At 36.0% G+C, this 14,254-nt stretch overlaps 1 protein-coding gene across 1 annotated transcript in view; it reads left to right on the top strand.

Annotated features, from left to right (window-relative positions):
* PLXDC2 (plexin domain containing 2) overlaps nt 1–14,254 on the top strand; it is a 416,593-nt gene that overhangs the window by 280,623 nt on the left and 121,716 nt on the right. Inside the window, exon 7 of the mRNA XM_027121784.1 lies at nt 811–929. Coding sequence (XP_026977585.1) covers nt 811–929 — 119 coding nt within the window. The remainder of the gene's footprint in view (nt 1–810; nt 930–14,254) is intronic.

Consider the following 14,254-nt stretch of genomic DNA (forward strand, 5'->3'; position numbering starts at 1 on the left):
AACTAACACAATGTTGTAAAACAACTATATGTACCCCAGTAAAATAAATAAATAAATATAAATAAAACCTAAAAGAGAAACACTGATGAAAACAAAACAAAATATAAATTCTCATTGGTGGCTATTAAACTGTGTTTCAATTACTGTTTCATGTTAATACTTTTATAATAAACACTGGCAGGTTGACTCATCAGAATATGATATATAGCACTGAAGATTCATCCCAGTGTACTTAAAGGGGCTTCAGAAATGTTAGCCTGAGGCCCTATAAGCTACCTTGCAACCTTTTAGAAGCAGTACAACAAAGAAATGCAGACATTGTGAATTAAAGAGGAAAATTCCCATGAGTGTTAAAGAACTTTCTTTAGCATATGGAAGTGTATAATTCTAAGTACGAAATAGACATTTTCAAGTCTGATTCTAGCTTCCCTGAATGTGTTCCTTTCTCTCTCAGCATTTGTCAAATGTATTTGAAGTTCATTCAAGCCACTTGGGTTGCATTTTGAAAGTGGCTTATGGACAGACAGTACCCATTAACATTAATGGACTTCCTCAGGCAAAATTCCCCCATACTGGGCTCAATATTCACCTCAGTATGAGCTTAGATTTTACCAAATATTTAGAGAATACTCAATGCTTTAAAAGTATCCCAAATGCTATGTCAGTAACAGAAATCCAGTTAACTATGTAAAATTCAAGCAGCACAGCTACTAGATGTGAAGGTTAGATCCATGATTTGTGAAGATTCCCACCAGAATTGATTGATACATTTTTCTCACTGCATTTCTTTTGTTCCAACGGGGTTTATAGGCACAGCGCTTGTTGTCCAGTGGGACCACGTACATCTCCAGGATAATTACAACCTGGGAAGCTTCACATTCCAAGCAACCCTCCTCATGGATGGACGCATCATCTTCGGATATAAGGAAGTAAGTAATGTACTGATAATCTCCTTCCCTATTGACTTGACCTCTCTATCTTTTCCTCCAAGTGTCAAGAAAAGGACATTTTACAGTCATGAACCTCAGATCATTTTCTCACCTCTTGGTTTCTTTTGCTTTATTGAAAAAAATACAATTTTTAAAATCTACCGAGTAGCACTACTTGTTAATTCTTTGGGTTTTGTTTTATTTTGCATTCTGATATCCTTGGCATTCTGACCCATGAGTTTCATAAAATTATTAAATAATTATATTCTTATGGTAGTATAATGAAATATCTCTAAGAAAAAATATTTCCAATTTGGAAGGATTTTCATCTAAATCTGATTACTTATATTTATACTATTTATTTGTTTTTGCCTTGTCAACTTCTTTGACATTTTTTGTCTATAATTTCAAAAGTGTTAATAGACATGAAGTCTTGTGTGGCTCAATGACCCAATACTGAAAGTATTCCACGACAGCTGAGTCCACAATCCCTTTGGCCAATGTTTATTGCCACCTGATAGGAAAGATTAATTAGAGATCAAAGTGACAGACAGAATAAAGAAATTTAAACTTAGTTTGTTTCATTTTACCAAATTGACAGGGAATGGAAATTGACTAAATTGTAGCCTTTAATTTACAGAACGTCTAAATTAGAATAATAGCATGTTTGGCTTAAAACTCTATTGACAGTGTAATTAAGGTCTATTAGACAACCTAAACTTTGGGGGAAGAAAATAAAGAATATAAGAATAATATATCAGATGTGATGTTTTAGGCAGTCAGTAGTCACAATGTGAATTGATAATGGGCATTATTAACCCATGGATTAATGGGTATTTATAATACAGACTCAACATCTTATTTTCAATTGAAGGGTTATTTTTCCCTTGGGAAATGAATCCCTGGCTATTAAAAAGATGCTGACAATTTAAAAAGCATTCGCTTTGGTCATGTCTTCTGAAATCTATCTTTTCTATAAAGTGAGGGATGGTTGTATTTCAACTCAATAGGCCAACTTTTGGAAATCTCATAACCACGTTAAATGTTTCCACTCTTCTGAAGAATTCTTCCGTGTGGAATTACTCATTTACTTGGGGCAATAGTATACACAGATATAATGCAAGATCCGTTCTGCTTGGTGCTTCCTTATCCAGGGCTATGTTTGGTATCATAGCCCACCATATCCTTATATCACACTCCCTGGAAACTGAGACAGTATTGCTCAAAGGGACTCATTCTAGTTTTCATTGTAATCTAGTGTATTGCTGGGACTGCAGAATGATGTTATGGAATATTATTTTCAACATTTTAACCAACAGTGGTAAAATTTCTGGAAAGAGGCAGAGTCAGTAAGTCTAGAATCTAAAATCTCACTAATTGCAGGCTTTGTCAAAACAGAGGTTTGTGTTCTTATTGTGGTCTCTCTCGCTAGTCTTTATTATCAAAATTGTCATCTTTATTTATACTGTTCTCAACGGGTGTCTCACATTGCAGAGTAACAGTTTATTTTTCCTATTCTCTCTTTGTAGTGAGGTTGGTATTTTTAAAATGTCCTTTTCTTTTCTTTATTTAATCAAAGAGAAATTTTCCATTATGGTTTTCCTGTTTTGTCATGAGACTATTAAGCTGACAGGCAATTTTAACACTTTCTTAATATTTCCAGACTATCAGTCCTTCTGAATTTAGAGTTCTAAAGAAATCACTACTTTATTATTTGCCTCTCTGTCCTGGTTAAAAAACGGTTACTTATTTCCTATTCTACCTCTTTGCTTCCTGATAACTGTCATGTATTTTATTTTGCTGAGGCAAATTTCTATTTGTAAAATTTGCCACAATAAGGATCCCCATGCATTTGAGGTGAGAGCTAGGTGCTCCTGGCCTTTCTAGAAAAATATTTATAATTTTAATTACATATTATGTAATTGATGTATTATCATTACATAATATATTATCCTTGACAAAGTGCTTTCACATACATTATAGTTTTCAGTTCTTCAACAGTAACTTATATTCTTAATATTCCCTTTTACAAAGGCACTGGCACATAAAAGGTGTTTAATAAATGTGTGTGGCTTAATTATGGAGTTAGATCATACACAATTTATCTTTATTTTATCTTTATTTATTTTATAGCTAAGCAGACAATCAGGTTAAATGACACGCTTGAGTTTACAGAGCTAGTTAAGGACAAATCCAGAACAAAAAACCTTAATGTGGTGACCCCAAAATACCTCAACATTTTTTTCTTTCCCAAGGAGATTATGTAAAACAAGTCACAAATCTATTTCTCATTTGTGTTTTTCCAATAAATATTTGTTAATATTTGGTGTTTAGTAATCTTTTTATATGACTCCCATATATTACACAATTACAGTCCCATAAAGTCAGGAGAAGTATTCCTAATTAAGCTATAGAGCTAATGAAATTGTAAGACCCTAAGAATATAAGGAGTATAATTTTGTATTCCTATTCAGATTAAATATACCGAAACAAAGTTATAGGTTGGAAGGTAAGTGCAGTTCTTACTCTAATTAGTTGCTTTTAACTGATTAATGCCAGCTTTGTTTTATTTTATTATATTTTACCTGAGTGAGAAGAAAAATTCTGATTTATTCAGAAACTACTAATAATTTTACTCAACATGGAGGAAAATTAGTATTTCATTGAATAAATTTTTGACACAAATTTCACTTTTATTACCCTCAAATGATTTATTCCAGTAGTTAATTATGTTTCTCTTAGTAACTCTTTTTTTTTTTTTCTTTGCGGTATGCGGGCCTCTCACCGTTGTGGCCTCTCCCGTTGCGGAGCACAGGCTCCGGATGCACAGGCTCAGTGGCCATGGCTTACGGGCCCAGCCGCTCCACAGCATGTGGGATCTTCCCAGACCGGGGCACGAACCCGTGTCCCCTGCATCGGCAGGCAGACTCTCAACCACTGCACCACCAGGGAAGCCCCTCTCTTAGTAACTCTTAATGTGCCAACTGCCCATACTAACCACTCAGATGACCTCCAGTTCTGTCATGTTCTGTATGTAGTCATGTCTCCAGCAGCATAATTTTTCACAGTGCAGACTGTGATAAATAATGATCAATAAATTAGAAAATACATTTGTACTTATAACAATCTTAATGAGATTGAGATAGGGCAGTTACTACTGCTGTTTGAAATAAGAGTAAATACAGATTTGTTCAAAGAATTTAATGATCCTTCACAAAGTCACAGTGTTCTCCTAACCATACTGGTGAGAGAAGTAGTGGGGACACAGATTCCTTTAAATAATTAAGTTACCTCTCCCAAGATTATAGCTCTTTATTATTCAACCAAAGATTTGAAATTATGTTTTAAGTTATAGGCCCTTATTGCTACACAGCTTACTTAGGATGGAAGTCAAAACACAAAAAACATATTGTTTTTTTCAAAAGTTTCCTCTCAAATCATCAACCATTCACTTTAATGCATTTTTCAATTTCAGGGTATCCATTTGTTTCTTTTGCATAGATTTAATCACCTAATGAAATTAACCATCTTGTCATCTATATTCTTAAATATATTAATAACAGTTCTTTTAAAGTTTATAGCTAACTCTAATATCTAGATTTCCTATGGGTCTGTTTCGATCATCTCTTTTTTACTTTGTTTCTTTTTCTGTAGATTTTCATTCACTGGTCATGTCTCCTTGCATGTTAGGTAATTTTTGATCAAATGTTGGGCATTGTTTACAAAATAGTAAAGAGATGCTTTGAGGTTGTGGATGATATTTTCTTCTTTAAGGAAGGGTTTACTTTTTTTGTTAGGCAGTTAGGAGGGAACAGATTACTTACTACTGAGCAGGACTAAGCTCATTCACAGTTGAGCATTGGCCCTTATAAAAACTGGTATATTTCTGGTTAGCCCTAACTCTTAGAATGTAGTCCTTCAGGAATCTCCACATAACCCTGGGTAATTACTATGGACCTTTTGCCTTAGTGGTCCTGAACTCTGTGTTTTCCACAACTCCATGAGACTGCCTGAAGTTCTGTTCAAATTTTCTGTCTCTAAATCTGGCTCATTAACTGTCAAATGCCTTGAAGGGAAAGCAGTGTTGGTTTCACCTCTGTGATTTCCTTTCTTTGGAATCTTGGCTTTTCAGGTCCTTGTTCTTTGACAGCCACCTGATGCCTTCAACAGATGCTTTTCATATGTTTTTTATCTTTCCTGCTTGGTCTCAGTAGTAGAAATGATGGCCTTATACAAGTTTGTCTGCCATAACCAGAAGCCCCATTCATTTTTAAAAGCAACCTCCAAATTTGTAAAATCTAACATTTATTGAGCTCTTCATATATGCTAGGCAGTGACCGACATGCTTAAAATTTGTCTCATGTTATTCTCACAAAAACTAAGAGGTTGTCACTTTTATCATTTACAGAGAAGGAACCCAAAACACCCAGAGAGGTCAAGTAACTTTCCCAAAATTATGAAACAAAGATTCATCCAAGGGAATATGACTCCAGAGCCCATAGGCCCAACCACTGTACCTTAGTGCCTCCCTACAAGCTTCCTTTTCAAGAAATGGCTGTATTGCTTTATTCACTTTGATATCCCTGACAGTCTTTCCTGGTTAGTCATTATTGTAGTGTAACTCAGCCACTTGAGAGCACAGGTAAGAATGGTTTGCCTTTCCACAGCACTTATTTTATTAATTTTTTTAAAAAAGGGAAAAGAAGTTGTGCATAAGTAAAAATAATAGTAAAAACATATGTCCTTTCTTAGATAAATGGAATTTGGAAAAATCAAATTCCCGTTTCCTATTCTGTTAATAAAAATAACTAGCTGTCATCCTAGAAACCAGATTCTTTATATTATTTTAAGTTACCATTGAATAGTGACGATTGTTTGCTTTATTACAGTATAGACCTGAAATTCTTGGTCTCTTGATAATGTAACAAGGAAACTACCTGTTCACAAGAAAGATACGATTCCAGACACATTAGAGACTTGAAATCAAATTTCTTATATTTCTTAATGCTGCCTATCCTAGTATACTATCATATATTAGAAGTTGCATTTCCTCTGACTTGTTCCATCTCTCTTCTCCTATTATATTTTGAATTTATTGTTACTTTAGATACAGACTCAGGAAGGATGTGATTCATTTTGTGTCTATTGGAAATTTGATTAATTTTTTTCACCAGTTCATGGGAGGTACAGAGTGGTCATCAGTTTGAGACAATACAATTAAAAAGTCACGTAATCCTTCTACATGGCCACAGGGGAACTCATAGAGAATACATATCTCACCTGAGAGTCAGCCCACTTTATCCATTTTCTTGGTTGAATACCTTACAGTCTCCTTCAGCAGCAAATTTTAGAGGAGGTCTGTATAGAGGAACTTTATTGTTTATTAAGTAAAATTACTTTTTAATTACTTCTACCATTTAAGTATTTGACCCTAATGTTCCTTAGTGTAACATTTACTGTTTCTGTGGAAGAATGCGTAGTTAATAAATCACCATTGCCAGTTGGTTGGAGGTTTAACTGTTACCCTAAATGCATTTTTAAAATTTATTTGAAGACGATTTCTCTTGTTTAAACTGTAATGACCCTTCATTCATGGTAATCATCCTGAAAGCATTAAAAGATGAACACTTGCTGAGCTTGTAAAATTTATAGAAAAAAATAATTCAAGAGGGTAAGAGAAAGCCAAAAAGAACTGAACAGTGAAACAATTGACATTTAGATATGAAGTGATTTGCCTTTATGGCTATTGCTGTATATGTGAGAATGTTTAACATGTGTTAAAATAATATATATGCATCCAAGAAACTATATATATATATATATATATATATATATATATGAAATTTAAATAAAATTTATTTAACAAATGTATAAGATTGAGAAAACCCAGATGACATGAAATGCTAATTATAAACTCTCAGGAAAGAATTCCGTAACTGAGAACATGTCTCTGCAGAGGAAAGCAAAGCAAAATGGCTCTTTAATAAATTAAGTAAATGTCTCTCAAATTGTGTTTTCTAAATTGAGCGTTTCCCAGAATGTGCTTTTCCCAATGCCTATTAGCAATGAAAGGCTCTGAGAAGAACAGCCACAAAGGTAAATTAACTTCATTTAACCCAGAGCTGATCAAACTTTTTTGACCTGGGAATGCATTTTTCATGGAACATCTATTACCACCACCCAGGAAGGTGTGGGGAATGTTGAATTAAAAAAACAATTCATGTGGTGCAGCCACTATGGAGAACAATATGGAGGTTCCTCAAAAAACTAAAAATAGGGGCTTCCCTGGTGGCACAGTGGTTGGGGGTCCGCCTGCCAATGCAGGGGACGTGGGTTCGTGTCCCGGTCCGGGAGGATCCCGCGTGCCGCAGAGCAGCTGGGCCCATGAGCCGTGGCCGCTGAGCCTGCGCGTCCGGAGCCTGTGCTCCTCAATGGGAGAGGCCGCAGCAGTGAGAGGCCCAAGTACCGCAAAGGAAAAAAAAAAAAAAACTAAAAATAGAGTTGCCATTTGCTCCAGCAATCCCACTCCTGGACATATATCCAAACAAAACTATAATTCAAAAAGATATATGCACCCTTATGTTTATTGCAGCACTATTTACAATAGCCAAGACATGAAAGCAACCTAAATGTCCATCAGCAGATGAATGGATAAAGAAGATGTGGTACATGTATACAATGGACTACTCAGCCATAAAAAAGAATGAAATAATGCCCTTTGCAGCAACATGGATGCAACTAGAGATTATCATACTAAGTAACTCAGACAGAGAAAGACAAATACCATATGATATCACTTACATGTGGAATCTAAAATATGACACAAATGAACTTATCAACAAATCAGAAACAGACTCACAGACATAGAGAACAAACTTGTGGTTGCCAAGGGGGAGGGTGTGTGGGGGAGGGAAAGATTGGGAGTTTGGGATTAGCAGATCTAAACTATTATGTATAGAATGGATAAACAACAAGATCCTACTGTGTGGCGCAGAGAGCTATATTCAGTATCCTGTGATAGGCTGGGATGGAGGGGAGCGTGAGAAAGAATATATGTGTGTATAACGGAATCACTTTGCTGTACAGCCGGGATTAGCATGGCATTGTGGATCAACTACACTTCAATAAAATTTAAAAAAAAGAAAGAATTCCAAAAAAAATGTAGACACAGATGATTTTATATCTTAGCACTTCCCTGTATTTTAAGTACGTAAAGTTGTATCTACATGGCTTTATTTAGGATCTAATTCATTTGCATTTGCACTTTTTTGTTATCTCACATATTAAAACTCCCAACATTTTAATTTTCTTTTATTTCCCGTAGTGTAAGAAAATGACAAATTGAACCCGTTCTCCCTTTATAATGTTCTGAGTGAAAATAAATAAAGTAGCAAGGAAGCAAGGTCAATAATCTAGAAGAAATAATTGTAGAAACAGAAATCTTGTTCTAATGCTGGCCCTGCCCCTAGCGGGTTATGTTGTCCTTGGACAAGGTATTTGATCTTCCTGGGTACGTTTTCTCCTTCCAAGCCCCACTTCCATTTAAGCTTTGTGGTGACGTGGAGAGGTTTGTTCTACATGGTGCTCCTGCCGGTATAGACCATATCCAGTCCCTGCTCTGAGGACTCCAGGATCAAAGAGCTAATTTATCCCTAAGGCAAAAGGCCTCGTACTTTCCCCGTGTCTCCCCAAAGCCAGGGTGCAGTTTCCTAATCCCGTTCCTTTTCCCAGCCGTGTTTAGGCAAGTTCCCTTTTGTAGCCGTAGGTCCCAGATAAAGTCCCCATGATGGTTTTGACTGTCTTGAGCCACGTTGCACAGGCTTCTTCAGGGGGCTCCTGCCTCACTATATTCTTTTATATGATGCTCCCACTCTAGTTTGTCAGTTCAGTACTGGGCAGTCCCTATATTAAAAGAGGGAGCTATTTTTACTTACCAACTTCATGCTGTTGTCTCCTTCCAGATTTTCTATGGGGTACGATTGTGGAGATGGGGGTAAGAGGAATGTTAGATCATATCTTTAACGTATGGCTCGCCTTTGCTTTCATGCCGTCAAGTAAGTGCATTGCTCGATACCTAGCATATGAAAAGAGTTCAGAATCTAAAAGCTAGAAAGGGATTCAAATAATCGTGCGACATGTTAACGATATTCAGGAAAGCAAATGGATGTTTTTATAATGTCAAATTTAACTGAAAGCCCTTCTATTCAAATGTAGTTTTCAGACAACTAATACTCAGGGCTTTATGCATTGCTTTGAGCATGACTTTTTAAAATTGGACGCCCTACTGAGTAAGGAGAAGCCTGATCAGACGTTTAAGGGAGATAAGGTAGGAACTTAAGGGTTAAGTGAAGGTAAGAATGGTTAAATTTTTAAGCTTTGGGGTTTTTTTACTGTATATATATTAAGCTATTAGACATCACATTGCTGATTCGCGAGTTAACAAAAATGAGTTTAGACTAATTCCTCTCCAGTTGCGTCTGATAGGCTTATGATTCATACTTGGGAGCACATACTCTGCAGTCAAACCCTTGCTGAGATGCTGAGCTGCCTATTAGATAGATAGCCGGGCCATAATGGAAACGAATGAATGTTTTGGCAAGGTTTGCGGGGCAGAACAGAGAGAAAAATAAAATTATTCCCTGCGACTCAAGCAGCATGCTGTTATCCCCTTAACTGTTTTAGAGACAGACGTTCATGTTTTCGGTATTGTGTCAGGCCCTTGTGTGCTGGAGAATGATACCACAGCACGAAAAAGAGAACAACTTTTGTATTTGAATCTTCCTCCAAAGGCCAGCATGCTCTGCCCTACCTTTACTGACTCCTAATATCATTTCCTACGTTAATTTTGTCTAGTTATTCCAACTCTTTTCTGTCGCTATACTTCATTTGCTTACTGTATCATTTATAGAAAAAAATTATACTTACTTAAATAACAAACTTATCTGTGTCTTGTGAAATGGAAGGAAAATTAAAACACCTTAAAGAAAAGAGTTTATAAATGCTTATGTAAGCTGAAATGGAAGCATATTTTAACCGGCGTTAATGCTCCTTTTCTATATCTATCCTGTGGAATGAATCTAATTGTAAAACTCATTCTCAGAAATGTATGATTCATTACAAATCATACAGAGGCCGAGTGAAGATTTAGCTTTGCTTTAATTATAAAAAGGCAAGTATTATAGGCATTTGAAAATAACGAACTACATTTTTTTTTAAAGCTTGTGTAGTTCAGAGTTTGTATTATTTCAGATTGGCTTCCTGACATCCCCAGGAACTAACTTAGGAGACATTTTAAGGATGAATATAAATTTGTAGATAAGATAAAGGATAGCTTCCATAAGCAGAGTTTTTGTACTTTGGGCATCATCCTTCGTCCCTGCTTCTCTGACTTGGGTACTTATCCAATACAGAGTCCTCTGTAGACCAGGGGACTGTGACACTATGACAGATCCTTTCTTGCACACTTTTGGCTCTAATTCTAGATAGTTTATTTATATACATACACACAATTGCTTTGTTGATGTTAGTCAAAAAATAGCTCGTGTTAAATGTGGTTTTAGCAGTGCTCCTGATTCAGCCTAACAAACGGCCTCTCATTCTCAACTGTCGTGGGAACCTGCAGTCTGGCTCACAGAGAGCTCACACAGCCCAATTACTTGGCTGCAGTAAGTGTGAGTGGATGAACCATCCTTACGCCGAACAACCCCACGCCTTTGAGGTTTTGAGGTAAAAAGATAACAGTCCAAGAAGGCAAAGTGAAAAAGATATGACAGTATCAGGTGGAGAGAGGCAGACGTGTTCTTGAAAGAAATCTAAGAGAAAGCCTGGACTTCGCCTCGTTAATCTTTTACCAAATTAAGCATTTAATTCAATTGGCCATAGTGTTTTGTTTTCTAAACCTGATATGTAATCATTTTATCAAAGGTTTGGGTGGCTTCTAGGAAAATGTAGGGAATCAAAAGCTTCTTGTACATTTTCATGTTAATATTTAATCAGGATAAAATACCAGAGTTTTAGAAATTCTATGCTTTTATTCATGAACTCTATAAAATTTGGAAGAAAAGCATTTGAGGCCAGTGGTATTGCCATCATCCTTTTCCACTGCTTCCTGCCCTAGTCCCCTCCATCTCTGGATGCTTCAGTACACACCATCCTCATAGCCAGCAATGGAAATGAACCCTGAAGGTGTGCAACAACATGCTGGCTCCGATTAAAAGCTCAACTCCATTTTTCCTGCTGTTAAGACCAAAAGTCTTGGTGACACTGTTGACTCTCTTCTTTTTCTCACTCTCCTTAAATCCATGGCATATTCGTCCAGAATCATCTTCCTGTCGCTCCAGCTCTTATCACTTATCTAGTGTACTCCAAGCCACCCATTTCTCATCTGCAAAATGGTGATACCCTTCTAACTAGTTTCTCTGTCTCTCTTTTCCCCCTCCAGTCCAGATTACACATCAGTTAGTGTGATCTTTTTCAGATGTAAGGGAATGTCGTTCCTCTGTTCAAGACGGTCTAACCCTTCCCCATACAACTTGGAATAAAATCCAGAGTCATTGCCGTGGCTTGCAGGGAATACATGCTCCCTCTGATCTGTCGTCACTGCGTCCCATCTCCTTCAGCACTCTTATTTACTCCCTCTGCTCCAGTGATAACCTTTTATTTCCTAAAAGACAGCAAAAGCAATTCAAACAAGGCCTTTGCATGTACTGGTCTCTCTACAGAGCTGTTCCCCAAATCTCCATATGGCAGGTTCTCCTACTACAGAAAAGTCACATTATCACAGAAATCTTCTGTGACTCCTTCTCTTAAAGAGGCCCCCATCCCTTGCTGTATCTTCCCCATGTTTTCATTTCCTCCTTGGCACTTACCACCTCCTGGCATACTGTATTTTTTATGTTCACTTGTCTTCATGTCAGTCTCTACTCTCTAGAATGTAAGCTCTATGAGAGCAGGGGCTTTTTTGTTTTCTCCTGTAATTCCAGTGCCTACAATAATACAGAGAAAATGTTCAACTAATATAAATATTATAAATAAATATTATTTGAATAATATATTCAAATATATTTATATTGAATAATATATATTCAATATATTCAATAATATATATATTCAATATATTCAATAATACATATATATTGAATAATATAAATGAATATTATTATAAATAAATATTATAAATGATAAATATTATGAATGAATTCACCCTTATAATTTTTTTGGATCATTATTAACAATGTACTTGATGAAGCTTGGGAAAGTCTAGATCATTCAGTAGAATTAAATCGTTGAATTTGAGGTTTGAAAGAGTCCTTACAGGTCATCTACTGTCTTCCTAGAGGGTTGACCAATTTACGATAGGATTATTTTCAGTGGACAAAAAACTCTCTACATTGTTAGGTTACCCATTTTGATTTTGCATGGATTTACCTTAAGTTAAATGAATCTAAATCTGGGTAAATTATACACCTTGGTCTTCATTTTTGGAATCCACAGGGAAAAGAATAAACTAGAAAATAAAAAGATACAGAAGAGTGAAAAAAAAGATGCAGAAAATGCATCTTTTTAATGGACCTTTCCAATATTTCAAGTTTAATTGTACCTAAAGAGATATTTATCTGATTCCCAGAAACCTAGGAGGAAGAATGCTACTTCGTTTTCTATAGAGACACCCAGAGAAGTTTGTATTGGCTATTAGAGCTTTAGTAGAGAATGCATTGGTTAGTATTGCTGTGTAACAAATCACCCCAAAATGTAGTGGCCTAAACAACTCTATTTTTTATTTCTCACAAGGTATAAGACTTTGCTGATCTCAGCTGGGCTCACTCACGTGTCAGTTGTTAGCTGGTGGATTGGCTAGGGGCTAGTTGTTCAACGATGACCTCTGCTAGAAAGAAAACATTCCTCCACGTGTCTCTCATAGATCTTCAGCAGGGTATATTCTCATGGCAGTGGCAGAAGTCCCAGAAAGGAGGTGGAAATGTACAAGCACCTTTTCAAGGCTCTCTTCTGCTTCAAGTTTGCTGTTGTCTTCTTTTGCCATATTACTGAGGCAGAGGCAGAATGGCAGAGGTCCACCAAGTGAGAGGGCAGAGTATGGATAAAAAGAGGCCATGGACTGAGGCCGTTAGTGCAGTCAATGTACCACAGATCAAATGCACAGGAGGAGAGAGTTTGACTTAGAGATAAAATATAAAGGAAGGGAGTGAAAAGAAAGAAAGAGATGGAGAAAACAAAATAAAAATGAAAGATGGCTACATAAGGGAAGAGATAAAGAGAGATAGAAGAGATGGGGTAGATAATGTGAAGAGAAGAGAAGCTAGGATGTCCGCAGATCCAAGACATGTGACCTGAAAAACAAGCTCTCATATGATAATGTAATATTCATAACAATATAATAGAATTTTCCAGTTGATAACAATACAAACTCAAGCTCTGCTTTGAGTATGCGAAAGAAGAAGTACAATTAATTACCACAGAATCATCTGGTAAAATATTTCATACCTTGCAGAGGAAAACTGCAGTCATAGATGTTGTAAGAATGAAAGCAAGTAACAAATCCAGTAGCAAAGCTTTCATACTTACTCCTAAGCAGGCATCTGTTAATGATGCTGTTTAAAAATTATGAGCTTGTCTTATTAGGATATACAAAAATAACTTGAATTGGAAATTTTTTCTGTGGCTTTCTATCCCTTTGCCTTTTCTTCTTTCACTGTAAGTCTGTCTTAAATATAAATTGCACTTATATTAGCATTCTTCAACATGGAGTATAAACTGGGTAATAATATAATGTACCCTAAGAAAAGGGATTACATACATTGATACTGAGTATGGCTTAGCAATTACCATAAATAAATTATATCAGAGTTTCATTTAGTAAATGAACTTTTAGGGACAAAAATCTTGGTTTGATTTTGTTTGTTTCTGTTGTCCAAATATCAGAATACTTCTTAATGGTGGTTAAGAACTGGACACACTGATATAAAACTGGCAATACTACAACATTGTTCAAGAGAGGACTGATTAGTACATAAAAGGAAAATATCTTCCATTTACTATTTTGAGATAATTCCACAAATTTCAGAAACATTAAAATTTCCTCTTAGTTTCAACAAAATAACACTTTTTACAACTTCATGATGTCAGGGGCAAAAATAGGCAGTACAGTCCTTATTACATCTTCTCTCCAAGTTATTTTCCTTCTTTTTTTTAAATTTACTTATTTTATTTATTTATTTTTGACTGCATTGGGTCTTTGTTGCTGCACCCAGGCTTTCTCTAGTTGCGGAGAGTGGGGACTACTCTTTGTTGCGGTGCACGGGCTTCTC

This window comes from Aethalodelphis obliquidens, unplaced genomic scaffold (assembly GCF_003676395.1).
Source record: "Aethalodelphis obliquidens isolate GAN/ISIS:26980383/991018 unplaced genomic scaffold, ASM367639v1 scaffold23, whole genome shotgun sequence".
In the NCBI taxonomy this organism is placed as follows: domain Eukaryota; kingdom Metazoa; phylum Chordata; class Mammalia; order Artiodactyla; family Delphinidae; genus Aethalodelphis; species Aethalodelphis obliquidens.